This window comes from Hypanus sabinus, chromosome 7, assembly GCF_030144855.1.
Source record: "Hypanus sabinus isolate sHypSab1 chromosome 7, sHypSab1.hap1, whole genome shotgun sequence".
NCBI lineage: Eukaryota > Metazoa > Chordata > Chondrichthyes > Myliobatiformes > Dasyatidae > Hypanus > Hypanus sabinus.
In genome coordinates, this window is record NC_082712.1 from 3,253,065 (window position 1) to 3,269,580 (window position 16,516).

A 16,516-nucleotide genomic window follows, 5' to 3' on the forward strand; every position below is an offset into this window, starting at 1 on the left:
CATTGGCCTTACCCGAGACGTGCCGGACATCCGTTGTGTATTCAGAGATGTAGGACAGGTGGCGTTGCTGGCGGGATGACCAGGGGTCGGATGCTTTCGTAAACGCAAAGGTAAGCGGTTTGTGGTCCGTGAACGCGGTGAAGGGCCGGCCTTCTAGGAAGTACCTGAAATGCCGGATTGCCAGGTAGAGCGCCAACAGTTCCCGGTCAAAAGCACTGTACTTGAGCTCGGGAGGCCGCAGGTGTTTGCTGAAAAACGGCAGGGGTTGCCAGCGACCTGCGATGAGCTGCTCCAGCACCCCACCGACTGCCGTGTTTGATGCGTCCACTGTGAGGGCGGTAGGGGTGTCCATTCTGGGATGTACTAGCATTGCGGCGTCAGCCAAAGCTTCCTTCGTTTGAACGAAAGCGGCGGCGGACTCCTCGTCCCAGGTAATGTTCTTGCTCGGACCCGACATCAGGGCGAACAGGGGGCGCATGATCCGGGCAGCTGAAGGGAGGAAGCGGCGGTAGAAATTGACCATACCTACGAATTCCTGAAGGCCTTTGATTGTGGTGGGTCGGGGGAAGTGGCGGACCGCATCTACCTTAGCGGGCAGAGGGGTTGCCCCGTCTTTAGTAATCCTGTGGCCCAGGAAGTCAATGGTATCAAGTCCGAACTGGCATTTGGCAGGGTTGATTGTAAGACCGTACTCACTCAGTCGGGCGCAGAGTTGACGGAGGTGGGACAGATGCTCCTGACGACTGCCGCTGGCTATGAGGATGTCATCCAAATAGATGAACGCGAAGTCCAGGTCCCGTCCCACCGCGTCCATTAACCGCTGGAACGTCTGTGCGGCATTCTTCAGGCCGAACGGCATGCGGAGGAACTCGAAGAGGCCAAACGGGGTGATGAGAGCCGTTTTGGGGACGTCGTCAGGATGCATCGGGATTTGATGGTACCCTCGGACAAGGTCGACCTTGGAGAAGATCCGGGCGCCGTGCAGGTTTGCCGCAAAGTCCTGAATGTGCGGCACAGGGTAGCGGTCCGGTGTGGTAGCCTCGTTCAGCCTGCGGTAGTCGCCGCACGGTCTCCAGCCCCCCGTCGCTTTGGGCACCATGTGCAGGGGGGAAGCCCAGGGGCTGTCGGACCGCCGGATGATCCCCAATTCCTCCATTCTCTGGAACTCCTCCTTCGCCAGTCGGAGCTTGTCCGGGGGAAGCCGCCGAGCACGGGCATGGAGGGGTGGTCCCTGTGTCGGGATGTGGTGCTGTACGCCGTGCCTGGGCATGGCTGCTGTGAACTGCGGTGCCAGAACCGATGGGAACTCCGCCAGGACCCTGGTGAAATCGTTGTCGGACAGCGTGATGGAGCCGAGGTGAGGGGCTGGCAACTGGGCCGCGCCCAGGGAGAACGTCTGAAAGGTCTCGGCGTGTACCAGTCTCTTCCTGGGCAGGTCAACCAGCAGGCTGTGAGCTCGCAAAAAATCCGCACCCAGAAGCGGTTGGGCTACGGCGGCCAGTGTGAAGTCCCACGTGAACTGGCTGGGGCCGAACTGTAGCTGCACCTGACGGGTGCCATAGGTCCTTACTGTGCTGCCATTCACGGCCCTCAGGGGGGGACCCGGTGCCCTGCTGCGGGTGTCGTAACTCATCGGAGGTAAAACGCTGACCTCAGCCCCAGTATCGACCAAAAACTGGCGTCCCGACCTGCTATCCCACACATACAGGAGGCTATCCCGATGGCCAGCCGCCGTAGCCATCAGCGGCGGCTGGCCCTGGCGTTTCCCGGGAACTTGCAGGGCGGGCGGCAACGGCGGGCTTCTGCGCCCCACCGCTGGTGGTAGAAGCACCAGTGGTCATTGGGCCGGGGGTTAGTGGGCTCTGCGGCCGGGCCTGGACTGGTTTGCTGCCGGGAGCGTGGCTGGGAGATCTGTGCGATGGACGCCCCGCTCACCTTTTTGGCGTTCCACAGCAAGTCCGCCCGGGCTGCCACCTTCCGGGGGTCACTGAAATCCGCGTCGGACAGCAGCAGGCGTATGTCCTCGGGCAGCTGCTCCAGGAATGCCTGCTCAAACATGAGGCCTGTGTGTCCCTCGGCCAGAGACAACATCTCATTCATTAAAGCCGATGGAGGTCTGTCGCCCAAGCCGTCCAGGTGCAGTAAACGGGCAGCCCGCTCGCGCCGTGAGAGTCCGAAAGTCCTGAGGAGCAGGGCTTTGAATTCCGTGTACTTGCCGTCTGCCGGGGGCGACTGTACGAACTCCGCGACCTGGGCAGCTGTGTCCTGGTCGAGGGAGCCCACCACGTAGTAGTAGCGAGTGTCTTCTGAGGTGATCCGGCGAACGTGGAATTGGGCTTCGGCTTGCTGGAACCATAGGTCCGGGCGCTGTGTCCAGAAACCCGGCAGTTTCAACGAAACCGCATGAACAGAGGCGGCGTCGGTCATTTCTGGTCCAAAAATCGTTTGGACCGTCGGGGTCACCAATTGTAGCGGTGTGCTACAAGCAGCGCTAGAATTACGACACGGAGTCGGTAACTGCAGTCGAAGGAAAAACTTTATTCGAAAACTTCAGCCTCACTTTTAAGCCTCTGTCAACCGGCCCCCCATGGCGAAGAGGTTCCAAAGCTCTGTGCTCGCAAACCCCCGTAGGCTATCTAATTGTGAGTCGGTTCGGATACGCTAGGAAAAGAGGCGCTACAATGTTATGATAATCATTGGGGATTTTAACATGAAAGTGGGTTTAGGAAAACCAGGCCAGTACTGGACCTCAAGAGATTTGTAAAATGTCAAAGGGATCGCTTTTTAGAACAGTTTGTTGTTGGGCCTACTAGGGGATTGACTTTGCTGGATTGGGTGTTGTGCAATGATCCGGAGGTGATAGGAGAGCTTAAGGTTAAGGAACCTTTAGGGAACAGTGATCACAATGTGATCGAGTTCATTTTGAAATTTGAGAAGAAGAAACTAAATTCCAATGTTTCGGTATTTCAGTGGAATAAATGCAATTACAGCGGCATGAGAGGGGAACTGGCCAAAATTGACTGGAAAGAGACACTAGCAGGAAGGACAGCAGAACAGAAATGGCTGGAGTTTCTGCGAAAAATGAGGGAGGTGCAAGACAGATATATTCCAAATAAGAAGAAATTTTTGAATGGAAGAAGAACACTACTGTGACTGACAAGTGAAGTCAGAGCCAAAGTAAAAGCAAAAGAGAGGGCATACAAGGAATCCAAAGCTAGTGGGAAGATAGAGGATTGGGAAGCTTTTAAAATCTTGCAGAAGGAAACTAAGAAGGTCATTAGGAAGGAAAAGATGGATTGTAGCGGTGTGCTACACGCAGCGCTAAAATTACGACACGGAGTCGGTAACTGCAGTCGAAGGAAAAACTTTATTCGAAATCCTCAGCCTCACTTTTAAGCCTCCCTCAACCTGCCCCCCCCCGTGGCACAGAGGCTCCAAAGCTCTGTGCTCGCAAACCCCCGTAGGCTATCTAATTGTGAGCCGGTTCGGATGTGCCAGGAAATGGGTCGCCACATAACCCCCACCCAGAACCAGCGATACACCCCCCAATGTCCACAGTCTGGGCCAGAAACTGCTTGGGAGGTCGGCCTCTGCGCCGAGGCCATGTCCACATGGGCCGGTTTGAGGCGGTCCACCGTGAAAACCTCCTCTTTCCCCCCAACGTCCAGCACGAACGTGGATCCATTGTTCCGGAGCACCATAAACGGCCCCTCGTATGGCCGCTGCAGCGGTGGCCGATGCCCGCCCCTTTGTACAAACACAAACTTACAGTTCTGTAGGTCTTTGGGTACGCAGGTCGGGTGCCGCCCGTGCTGTGAAGTGGGTATGGGGGCCAGGTTACCGAGCTTCTCGCGTAGTCTGCCCAGGACTGCTGTGGGATCTTCCTCTTGCCCCCGTGGGGCTGGTAGGAACTCCCTGGGGACGACCAGAGGCGCGCCGTATACCAACTCGGCCGACAAGGCGTGCAGGTCATCCTTGGGCGCTGTGCGGATGCCGAGTAGGACCCAGGGAAGCTCGTCCGCCCAGTTGGCTCCTCGCAGGCGGGCCATGAGGGCCGACTTCAGGTGACGGTGGAAACGCTCCACTAGCCCGTTCGACTGTGGGTGGTAGGCAGTGGTGTGGTGCAGCTGAGTCCCCAAAAGGCTGGCCATAGCTGACCACAGGCTGGAGGTGAACTGGGCGCCTCTGTCGGAGGTAATGTGGGCCGGTACACCAAAGTGAGATATCCAGGTGGCGATCAGGGCTCGGGCGCAAGATTCGGAGGTGGTGTTGGTGAGCGGGACCGCCTCTGGCCATCTTGTGAACCGGTCCATGATATTCAGGAGGTAACGCGCTCCGCGCGACACTGGCAGGGGGCCCACGATATCGACATGAATGTGGTCGAAACGCCGGTGGGCGGGATGGAACTGCTGCGGTGGGGCTTTGGTGTGCCGCTGCACCTTGGCCGTCTGGCAGTGCATGCACGTTTTGGCCCATTCACTGACCTGTTTGCGGAGTCCGTGCCAAACGAACCTGCTGGAAACCATCCGGACAGTTGTCCGGATGGAGGGATGCGCCAAGTTATGAATGGAGTCGAAAACACGGCGCTGCCAGGCTGTCGGGACGACGGGGCGGGGCTGGCCGGTGGCGACGTCACAGAGTAGGGTCCTCTCACCCGGGCCCACGGGGAGGTCCTGGAGCTGCAAACCGGAGACTGCGGTTCTGTAACTCGGAATCTCCTCGTCCGCCTGCTGCGCCTCTGCCAGTGCCTCAAAGTCTACCCCTTGGGAAAGGGCATGAATGGTAGGGCGAGGGAGCGCATCCGCCACGACATTGTCCTTACCTGAGACGTGCCGGACATCCGTCGTGTATTCAGAGATGTAGGACAGGTGGCGTTGCTGGCGTGGCGACCAGGGGTCGGACGCATTCGTAAACGCAAAGGTAAGCGGTTTGTGGTCCATGAACGCGGTGAAGGGCCGACCTTCTAGGAAGTACCTGAAATGCCGGATTGCCAGGTAGAGCGCCAACAGTTCTCGGTCGAAAGCACTGTACTTGAGCTCGGGTGGCCGCAGGTGTTTGCTGAAAAACGCCAGGGGTTGCCAGCGACCTGCGATGAGTTGCTCCAGCACCCCACCGACTGCCGTGTTAGATGCGTCCACTGTGAGGGCGGTAGGGGCGTCCCATTCTGGGATGTACTAGCATTGCGGCGTTCGCCAAAGCTTCCTTCGTTTGAACGAAAGCGGCGGCGGACTCCTCGTCCCAGGTAATGTCCTTGCTCGGACCCGACATCAGGGCGAACAGGGGCGCATGATCCGGGCAGCTGAAGGGAGGAAGCGGCGGTAGAAATTGACCATACCTACGAATTCCTGAAGGCCTTTGATCGTGGTGGGTCGGGGAAAGTGGCGGACCGCATCTACCTTAGCGGGCAGAGGGGTTGCCCCATCTTTAGTAATCCTGTGGCCCAGGAAGTCAATGGTATCGAGTCCGAATTGGCACTTGGCGGGGTTGATTGTAAGACCGTACTCACTCAGTCAGGCGCAGAGTTGACGGAGGTGGGACAGATGCTCCTGACGACTGCTGCTGGCTATGAGGATGTCATCCAAATAGATGAACGCGAAGTCCAGGTCCCGTCCCACCGCGTCCATTAACCGCTGGAACGTCTGTGCGGCATTCTTCAGGCCGAACGGCATGCGGAGGAACTCGAAAAGGCCAAACGGGGTGATGAGAGCCGTTTTGGGGACGTCGTCAGGATGCATCAGGATTTGATGGTACCCTCGGACGAGGTCTACCCTGGAGAAGATCCGTGCGGCGTGCAGGTTTGCTGCAAAGTCCTCAATGTGCGGCACAGGGTAGCGGTCCGGTGTGGTAGCCTCGTTCAGCCTGCGGTAGTCGCCGCACGGTCTTCAGCCTCCCGTCGCTTTGGGCACCATGTGCAGGGGGGAGGCCCATGGGCTGTCGGACCGCCGGATGATCCCCAATTCCTCCATCCTCTGGAACTCCTTCGCCAGTCGGAGCTTGTCCGGGGGAAGCCGCCGAGCGCGGGCGTGGAGAGGTGGTCCCTGGGTCGGGATGTGGTGCTGTACGCCGTGCCTGGGCATGGCCGCTGTGAACTGTGGTGCCAGAACCGATGGGAAATCCGCCAGGACCCTGGTGAAGTCGTTGTCGGACAGCGTGATGGAGCCGAGGTGAGGAGCTGGCAACTGGGCTGCACCCAGGGAGAACGTCTGAAAGGTCTCGGCGTGTACCAGTCTCTTCCTGGGCAGGTCGACCAGTAGGCTGTGAGCTCGCAAAAAATCCGCACCCAGAAGCGGTTGGGCTACGGCGGCCAGTGTGAAGTCCCACATGAACTGGCTGGAGCCGAACTGTAGCTGCACCTGACGGGTGCCATAGGTCCTTACTGTGCTGCCATTCACGGCCCTCAGGGGGGGACCAGGTGCCCTGCTGCGGGTGTCGTAACTCGTCGGAGGTAAAATGCTGATCTCGGCACCAGTATCAGCCAAAAACCAGCGTCCCGACCTTCTATCCCACACATACAGGAGGCTATCCCAATGGCCAGCCACCGTAGCCATCAGCGGCGGCTGGCCCTGGCGTTTCCCGGGAACTTGCAGGGCGGGCGACAACGGCGGGCTTCTGCGCCCCACCGCTGGTGGTAGAAGCACCAGTGTTCATTGGGCCGGGGGTTGGCGGGCTCTGCGGCCGGGCCTGGACTGGTTTGCTGCCGGGAGCGTGGCTGGGAGATCTGTGCGATGGACGCCCCGCTCACCTTTTTGGCGTTCCACAGCAAGTCCGCCCGGGCTGCCACCTTCCGGGGGTCACTGAAATCCGCGTCGGACAGCAGCAGGCGTATGTCCTTGGGCAGCTGCTCCAGGAATGGCTGCTCAAACATGAGGCAGGGCGTGTGTCCGTCGGCGAGAGACAACATCTCATTCATTAAAGCCGATGGGGTTCTGTCGCCCAAGCCATCCAGGTGCAGTAAACGGGCAGCCCGCTCGCGCCGTGAGAGTCCGAAGGTCCTGAGGAGCAGGGCTTTGAATTCCGTGTACTTGCCGTCTGCCGGGGGCGACTGTACGAACTCCGGGACCTGGGCCGCTGTGTCCTGGTCGAGGGAGCTCACCACGTAGTAGTAGCGGGTGTCTTCTGAGGTGATCCGGTGAACGTGGAATTGGGCTTCGGCTTGCTGGAACCATAGGTTCGGTCGCTGTGTCCAGAAACCCGGTAGTTTCAACGAAACCGCGTGAACAGAGGCGGCGTCGGTCATTTCTGGTCCAAAAATCGTTTGGACCGTTGGGGTCACTAATTGTAGCGGTGTGCTACACGCAGCGCTAAAATTACTACACGGAGTCGGTAACTGCAGTCGAAGGAAAAACTTTATTCGAAATCCTCAGCCTCACTTTTAAGCCTCCCTCAACCTGCCCCCCGTGGCGCAGAGGCTCCAAAGCTCTGTGCTCGCAAACCCCCGTAGGCTATCTAATTGTGAACCCGTTCGAATGTGCCAGGAAATGGGTCGCCACAGGATTATGAAAGGAAGCTGGCGACTAATATCAAAGTAGATACTAAAAGCTTTTTGAAGTATATAAAGGGTAAAAGAGAGTTGAGGGTAGATATAGGACCAATAGCAAATGACACTGAAGGTATTGTAATGAGAGACGCAGAGATGGCAGAAGAACTGAATGAGTATTTTGCGTCAGTCTACACAGTGCAAGACATTTGCAGTATGCCGGACATTCAAGAGTGTCAGGGAAGTGAAGTTTGTGCTGTGAAAATTACGACTGAGAAGGTGCTCAGGAAGCTTAATGGTCTGTGGGTGGAGATATCTCTTGGACCCAATTGAATGCACTCTCGGAGTTTGAAGGAAGTAGCTGGAGAGATTGCAGAGGCATCTTTCAAGAATCAATAGATTCTGGCATTGTACTGGATGACTGGAAAATTGCAAATGTTACTCTGGTATTTAAGAAGGGTGGGAGACAGCAGAAAGGAAACTGTAGACCTGTTAGCCTGACATAGTGGTTGGGAAGTTGTTGGAATCGAGGGTTGAGATCACAGAGTAGTTGGAGGCACGTGGCAAGCCAGGTGAAAACCAGCATCGTTTCCTGAAAGGAAAATCCTGCCTGACTAACCTACTGCAGTTTTTTGAAGAAATTACAAGCAGGTTAGACAAAGGAGATGCAGCGGATGTGGTGTATTAAGATTTTCAGAAGGCCTTTGACAAGGTGCCGTACATGAGGCTGCTTAGCAAGATAAGAGCCCATGGAATTACAGGGAAGTTACTAACATGGGTGGAGCATTGGCTGATTGGCAGAAAACAGAGAGTAGGAATAAAGAGATCCTATTCTGACTGGCTGCTGGTTACCGGTGGAGTTCCACAGGTATCGGTGTTGGGACCGCTGCTTTTTACAAAGTATGCCAATGACTTGGACTATGGGATTAATGGTTTTGTGGCTAAATTTGCCAGTGATACAAAGATAGATGGAAGAGCGGGTAGTGTTGAGGAAATAGAGAGTCTGCAGAGAGACTTAGGTAGTTTAGGGGAATGGGAAAAGAAGTGGCAAATGAAATACAATGTTGGAAACTATATGGTCATGCACTTTGGTGGAAGAAATCAATGGGCAGACGATTATTTAGATAGACAGAGAATTCAAAATGCAGAAATGCAAAGGGACTTGGGAGTCCTTGTGCAAGATACCCTAAAAGATAACCTCCAGGTTGAGTCAGTGGTGAAGAAGGCAAATGCATTGTTGGCATTCATTTCTAGACGTATAGAATAGAAGAGCAGGGGTGTGGTGTTGAAGCTCTATAAGGCACGTGTGAGACCACACTTAGAATACTGTGTGCAGTTTCGGGCTCCTTATTTTAGGAAGGATATACTGACATTGGAGAGGGTGCAGACAAGATTCACGAGAATGATTCCAGGAATGGAAGGGTTATCTATCATATGAGGAATGTCTGGCAGCTCTTGGGTTGTGTTCCCTGGCGTTCAGAAGAATGGGGGGAGTTCTCATAGAAACATTCCAAATGTTAAAAGGCCTGATCAGATTAGATATGGCAAAGTGATTTCCTATGATTGAGGACTCCAGGACTGGAAGACACGACTTCAGGATTGAAGGACGTCCTTTTAGAACAGAGATGCAGACAAATTACTTTAGTCAGAGGGTAGTAAATCTGGAATTTGTTGCCACAAGCAGCTGTGGAGGCCAAGTCATTGGGTGCATTGATTAGCCAGGGCACCAAAGGGTATGGGAAGAAGGCAGGGGAGTGGGGATGACTGGAAGAATTCGATCAGCCATGATTGAATGGCAGAGCAGACTCAATAGGTCGAATGGCCTACTTCATTCCTATATCTTATGGTCTTAGTTGTCTTAAGTGTGAAGTGATTCATTTTGGTAGGTCAAATTTGAAGACAGAGTTAATGGTTAGACTCTTTGCTTTGTGGAGGATCTGCAAGATCTTGGGGTCCATGTCTATAGGACACTCAAAGCTGCTACGCAGGTTGACAGTGTTGTTAAGGCAGCATATGCTGTAACGGCCTTCATCAAGTGTACGATTGAGTTCAAGAGGCACCAGGTAATGTTAAGGCTTTATAAGACCTTGGTTCGGTACCACTTGGAGTACTGTGTAAAGTTGTGGTCACCTCACTACAGGAAGAATGTGGATACTATAGAGAGAGTGCAGAGGAGATTGGATACTACAGGAGGTTGCCTGGATTAGAGAGCATACATTATGGGACAGGGTGAGTGAACTTGGCCATTTCTCTTTGGAGCGATGGAGGATGGATGAGAAGTGACCTGATAGAGGTGTATAAGATAATGAGAGGCATTGATTGTGTGGATAACCAGAGGCTTTTTCCCCAGGGCTGAAACGGCTAACACGAGGGGGTGTACTTTAAAGTTGCTTGGAAGTAGGTATGGGAGAGAGTAGAGGGTGCATGGAATGCACTGCTGGTGATGGTGGTGGAGGCAGACACAATAGGGTCTTTTAAGAGACTCTTAGACAGGGACATGGAGCTTGGAGAAATAGAGGGCTGTGCAACAGGGAAATTCTAGTCAGTTTCTAAAGTAAGTTAAATGGTTGGCACAGCATTGTGGGCCAAAAGGCTGTAATATGCTGTAGATTTCGATGTTCTGTGTCTTCCTGCCTTCCCACATCACGCAAGAGGAGCATTCACTTACCTTGCCTGGCCTCTCTACTGTCCTAGCTGAGCAGATATAAAGAAAGGAAGGAAAAAAACAAACTTCCTTTCTTTGCTTTCTCTGACTGAAGCCTCCAAGAGCTAAAGCCTCAAAATCACCATTCCGACTCTGTCCACTCAGACGATGGTGATGTGGACGATAGGTCAGGGTGGTTAACCCCTGGTAGTACTGAGGCCACCCTTTGGCTAAAGAAATTCCTCTTCATGTCTGTTCTAAAGGGATGTCTTTTTATTCTGAGGCTGGATCCTCTGCTCCTGGTCTCCCTTGCAATTGGAAATATTGTCTCTACATCCACTCTTTTTAGGCCATTCTTATTTGATAGGTTTCAATGAGTTCCCCCCTCATTCATCAAAACTTCATCAAATACAGGCCCAGAGCAATGAAATACTCTGCTTTATCTTCCTTCCACACTAATACTCAATGTTTTATCTTTGCTCAGGGTTTAGGGTTGGAGACAGATGTGAGCTGCTGGATTTCTGACCAAGGCCCTGCTGTTGTTTACCATGTCTCTTCCCTCGTTGATGAGCTGTATTTGTTCTCCCACAGAGTCTGCTGTAAAGCTGTTCTTGTTCGTGTCGAACAATGGGAAGCGGCTTCTCTTGCTCAGTCAGACAGGCACAGCATTTCTTTGGGAGAGTACTGAGCAGCAAGATTTGCCAGATGTTCCTGGACCACGACTGAATGGGCAGTGGGCTCAGATTTTACCCAGTGACCAGGTCAGACTTCCCCAGGGAGAAGACGAGGAGAGCGCCGTGCATGCGGTCTTTGTCACTGATGAGGTGAGTCCATTGCCATGTGTAATCACAATGGGTATCTGATACTTTTGTGTAGGACCTCAGCTAGTCCTTCAGTAGACAGTGGGATACTATCCAACTTCTGTCATTGCCAAGAGTATTGTTGGCTACCCCACGTTCAGTTTAACACACACACAATGCTGGAGGGGCTCAGCAGGTCAGGCAGCATCTATGGGAAGAAATAAACAGTTGACATTTTGGGTCCCGACTTCATCGGGACTGGCATCAGGACCCATATTCAGTTGCTAGAGTTGTATCATTTCGGCGAAATACTCCATTCACACCAGATCATATCCCACTGTTTGTAATGGAAATCAAAGTTCAAAGTAATTTTAATCAAGTACATATACGTCACCATATACAACCCTGAGATTTCTGTTGTGGCGGGCATTCACAGTACATACAATGAAACATAATAGAATCAATGAAAACCCACACCCAACAAGATGGACAAACAACCATGTGGAAGGACAACAAACTGCAAATACAAAACAAAAAAAGCTGACAAAGAAATAAGCAAAAAGTATCAAGAATATGAAATGAAGAGTCTTTGAAAGTGAGTCCATAGATTGTGGGAACATTTCAGTAATGAGTGAGTGAAGTTGAGTGAACTTATCCCCTCTGGTTAAAGAGCCTGTTGTTTGAGGGGTAATAACTGTTCCCGAATCTGGTGGTGTGGGTCCTGAAGCTCCTGTACCTCCTTCCTGATGGCAGCAGTGAGAAGAGAGCCTTCACTGATGGTGATGAAAAGAAGGGTTAGCCATCTGCAAATGTTCTTTAAAGTCTAAAGGGAAAATTAATTCTTAGTTCACAAATTCCTAAAAGTGGCTGAACAGGTTGTCAATAAGGCATATGACATGCCTGCCTTCACAGGCACTAAGTTAAAGAGTCAGGGTATGTTGCAGCTGTATAAAACTCTGCTTAGCTCTGGTTAACCCATTACAGGAGAAGCTGCAGAGGAAGTGCCTGGATTAGAGGGTCTGTGTTTTCTCTGGAGTAGCAGAGGCTGAGGAGTTCTTTAAAATGAGACAGCAGATACATTTTCTAAGTGTCCAAATGTCTAATACCAAAGGGTAAGCATTTAAGGTGAAAGGGGGTAAGTTCAGAGGAGAGAGAGCGGTGGGTACTTGGAATGCACTGCCCAAGGTGATGATAGAATCAGATCTTTGGTAGATATATGAATGTGCAAAGAATAAGACCACAATATATAGGAGCAGAATTAGCCATTTGGCCCAGTAAGTCTGCTCTGCCATTTCGCCGTGGCTGATCCAATTCCCTCTTAGCTCCAATATCTCCTGCCTTCTTCCTGTATCCTTTCATGCCTTAACTAAACAAAAATCTTATCAACCTCTGCCTTAAAAATACCCAATGACTTGGCCTCCACAGCCACCTGTGGCAATGAGTTCCACAGATTCACCACTCTCTGGGTAAATAACTGCCTCCTCATCTCTAATCTAAATGAACATCCCTCTATTCTGAGGCTGTGTCCTCTGGACTTAGACCATAGGAACCATCCTCTCCATATCCACTCTGTCAAGGCCTTTCACCATTCAATAGAAACCATTGAAAACCTACAGTACGATACAGGCCTTTCGGCCCACAAAGTTGTGCTGAACATGTCCCTACCTTAGAAATTACTAGGCTTACCTATAGCCCTCTATTTTACTAAGCTCCATGTACCTATCTAAAGGTGTCTTAAAAGACCCTAATGTATCCGCCTCCACCACTGTTGCCAGGAGCCCATTCCACTTACCCCTGACACCTCCTCTGTACCTACTCCTCAGCACCTTAAATCTGGGTCCTCTTGTGGTAACCATTTCAGCCCTGGGAAAAAGCCTCTGACTATCCACACGATCTCATCATCTTATCATCTCTCATCGCCTTAGGTTTCATTGAGATCCCTATTCATTCTTCTGAATTCCAGTGAGTACAGGCCCAGCGCCATCAAACACTCCTCGTATGATAAGCCCTTCAATCCCAGAATCATTTTTGTGAACATCCTTTGACCTGTCTCCAATGTCAGCACATCCTTTCTTAGATAGGGTCCCAAATCTGCTCACAGTACTTCAAGTGGGGCCTCTCAAGTGCCTTATAAAGCCTTCACATTACATTCTTGCTTTTATATTCTAATCCTCTCAAAATGAATGCTAACATTGCATTTGCCTTCCTCACCACCGACTTAATCTGCAATTTAACCTTTGAGGAATCCTGCATGAGGACGTCTTAGTTTTTTTGTCACTCTAGATATTTGAATTTTCTGTCCATTTAGAAAATGTCTACACTTTTATTCCTTCTACTGAAGTGCCTCCCAAAATCTGCTAAGTCTTTCTGTAGCCTGTCTACTTCCACAAAACTACCTGCCCCACCTATCTTCATATCAACTGCGAACTTTGCAACAAAGCCATCAGTTCTGTCATCCATATCATTGACATATAACGTAAAAAGAATCGGTCCCAACACAGACCCCTGTGGAACACAAGTCACCAGCAGCCAACCAGAAATGGCTCTCTTTATTCCCACGCTTTGCCTCATTCAAATCAGTGACTGCTCAATCCATCTTTCCTGTAATACAATGAGATCTTAACCTGTTAAGCAGCCTCATGTGTGGCAGCTTGTCAAAGGCCTTCTGAAAAACCAAGTGCACAATATCCACTGATTCTTCATCTATTCTGCTTGTTATTTCTTCAAAGATCTCTGGCAGATTTATGAGGCAGGACTTTCCCTTGAGGGAATAGAGGGATATGGACCATGTGCAGACAGAAGGGATTAGTTAAATTAGAAATCATCAGCTTAATTATTTCACAACAACTCTGTGGGCTAAAGGGCCTGTTTCTAAGCTGTACGGTGCTTTAATAGTTGTAAAGCAACTATTTTGTTTGTAAAGCAAAGCTGTGGCTAACCCATCACTTGAATTTGAAGGTGTTTAATGGTTAGTCACAGAGGGATGCTGCCAGGTTTCATTGGGCTCACACTGATGGTATCAGTTCCAGAACTGTGTTCTCTGTTGGTGAGATGAAGCTGATTACAGCCACCATTGGCTGGCCTCACAGATACAATTTCAAAGAGGCAACAAGCACTCTTCCAGCCACAGGATGAATGGTGATGCTACAGAATGAATGGTGGGAACAGGCTGGGAGGTATTTTCAGTCATAGAGTTGCACAGCAGAGAAACAGGAATTTTGGCCCATCCATGTCCACAATGGACCAGTAGTCACCCAGCTGTATTAACCCAATCTTCTGGTACTTTGCCTATATACCCAGATGATTCAAGTGCTTGTCAGACAGCTCCGAAGAGCTCCAGTGACTCTGCCTCCACCACTTTCATCCAGCAGTGTGTTCCAGGCTCTCACCACTCACTGCATGAAAACGGTCTCTCTCGTCCTCCATTTGCTGTACTTTTCCCCAAGCAGTAAGGCTGTTCAACACCTCAACCCACTAACCAACACTTGCACACCCCCAACCACCTCTACTTTATCATTTTCTGTCAGTCACTTTATGTACAGACACTCCTGTGCACAGCGACATGTTATGGACATATAATCTATCTATGTATATCTTATGCACTTGTACAGTATTGTGGTTTTTTTGCTGCATTGGAGCCAGTAACAATTACTTAGTTTTTCTTTACATTTGTGTACTGAAAATGACATTAAACAATTTTGACTCCTGATTATTAAATCTTCTCCCCCCGTGTCCTTTAATTTTGCATATCTCTGAGATGGGGAAAGGTGAATTGGTTGCAAGACCTGTCTATGTGCTTTATTGTTCTATGTGTCTATACCCTATGTTCTATAAAACATGCATTTAAGGTGAGAAGGGGTAATTTCAAAGGAAGTGTGAGGGACAAGTATTTTTCACATGGTGCCTGCAGTGGTGATCGAGGCAGAAACATTGGAGACTTTTAAGAGATGTTTAGATAGGCACATGAATGTGAGGAAAATGGAAGGATATGGGCATTGTGTAGGCAGAAGGGATTATTTTAGTTGGCCATTTGATTGCTAATTTAATTGGTTCGGCATAAATTTACAGGTTGAAGGGCCTGTCTGTGCTGTCCTGATCTATGTTCTGAGTTTTACAGAGGTATCTTGGCAGTGTGTTGCAACTCCCGGCTGTTCCTGGTTGTTTGGAAGGAAAACTGTGGAAGGCTGAAATATGAGAAAAGTGTTGATGAAGCCGATCAGCAGTTGTGAGGGGAGGCACACGGTTAACGTTTCAGCTCAGTGATGTAACTGACCATCAGTGTATCTGTTTGTGTCTAGGTACTGGGTGACTGCTGCTTCTGCTCCTTCGCCTTTGTCTACAGTGACGCTCTGGTGTTGACCACCTTGAAAGTGAAGTGGTTTGAGCAAGTGGAACGCTGTGTTAGGTACGGATGTCTTCATTGTGTGTGTACGTGAGTGTGAGTGTGTGTTAATTCTGCATTTATACCACTTTATTCTGTTGAATTGAATTGACTTTATTTCTTACATCCTTCACATACATGAGGAGTAAAAACCTTTACATCTCTGTCTAAATGTGCAATTTATAGTAATTTCTAATAAATAGTATGTACAGTAGGATATATAACAAAACAGTCAATATAGCTTAGAAATACAGATGTGTTAGCATGAGTTAATCAGTCTGATGGCCTGGTGGAAGCAGACCTGTTGGTCCTGGCTTTTATGCTGTGATACCGATTCCCAGATGGTAACAACTAGAACAGTTTGTGATTTGGGTGACATGGGTCCTCAATGATCCTTCAAGCCCTTTGTTCACACCTGCCACTGCAAATGTCCTGAATAGTGGGATGTTCACATCTACAGATGAACTGGGCTGTCCGCACCACTCTGCAGAGTCCTGCGACTGAGGGAAGTACAGTTCTTGTACCAGGCAGTGATGCAGCCAGTCAGGATGCTCACAGTTGTGCCCCTGTAGAAAGCCCTTAGGATTTAGGGACTCATGCTGAATTTCTTCAGTTGTCTGAGGTGAAAGGAGCGCTGTTGTGCTTTTTTCAGTACACAGCCGGTGTGTACAGACCAAACGAGATCCTTGGAGATGTGTTTGCTGAGGAACATAAAGCTGTTCACCCTCTCAACCTCAGATCCATTGATGTCAATAGGGGTGGATCTATCTCCGTTCCTCCTGTAGCTCATATCCAGCTCCTTTGTTTTTGTGACATTGAGGGAGAGGTGGATTTCTTGACACCACTGTGTCAGAGTGATGGCTTCCTCTCTGTAGGCTGCCTCGTTATTATTTGAGAAAAAGCCAGTCAGTGTAGTATCATCTGCAAATTTAATTGATAGATTGGAGCTGTGGGTGGCGACACAGTTGTGGGTATACATAGAATAAAGGAAGGGGCTTAGGACACAGCCTTGGGAGGGCCTTCTCTATTGAGAGTCAGAGGGGCAATGGTAAGGAAACCCACTCTTACTGCCTGCTGCAGATCTGACAGGAAGCCCAGGATCCAGCTGCACAAGGCAGGGTGAAGGCCGAGGTCTCTGAGCTTATTGTCATGCTTGGAGGGAATTATGGTGTTGAATGCTGAACTGTTGTCCAAGAACAGAATTCTCACATAGC

General features: G+C 50.6%; 1 protein-coding gene across 10 annotated transcripts in view; it reads left to right on the forward strand.

Annotated features, from left to right (window-relative positions):
- Positions 1 to 16,516, forward strand: part of cplane1 (ciliogenesis and planar polarity effector 1) — a 375,338-nt gene that overhangs the window by 32,137 nt on the left and 326,685 nt on the right. For all 10 annotated transcript variants that reach the window (XR_009512997.1, XR_009512998.1, XM_059974072.1 and 7 more), the window contains exons 5-6: positions 10,713 to 10,945; positions 15,220 to 15,326. Coding sequence is in view for 8 of the 10 variants with exons in the window: in XM_059974072.1 (XP_059830055.1) it covers positions 10,713 to 10,945; positions 15,220 to 15,326 (340 nt within the window). In the remaining 2 variants the exon portion in view is untranslated. The remainder of the gene's footprint in view (positions 1 to 10,712; positions 10,946 to 15,219; positions 15,327 to 16,516) is intronic.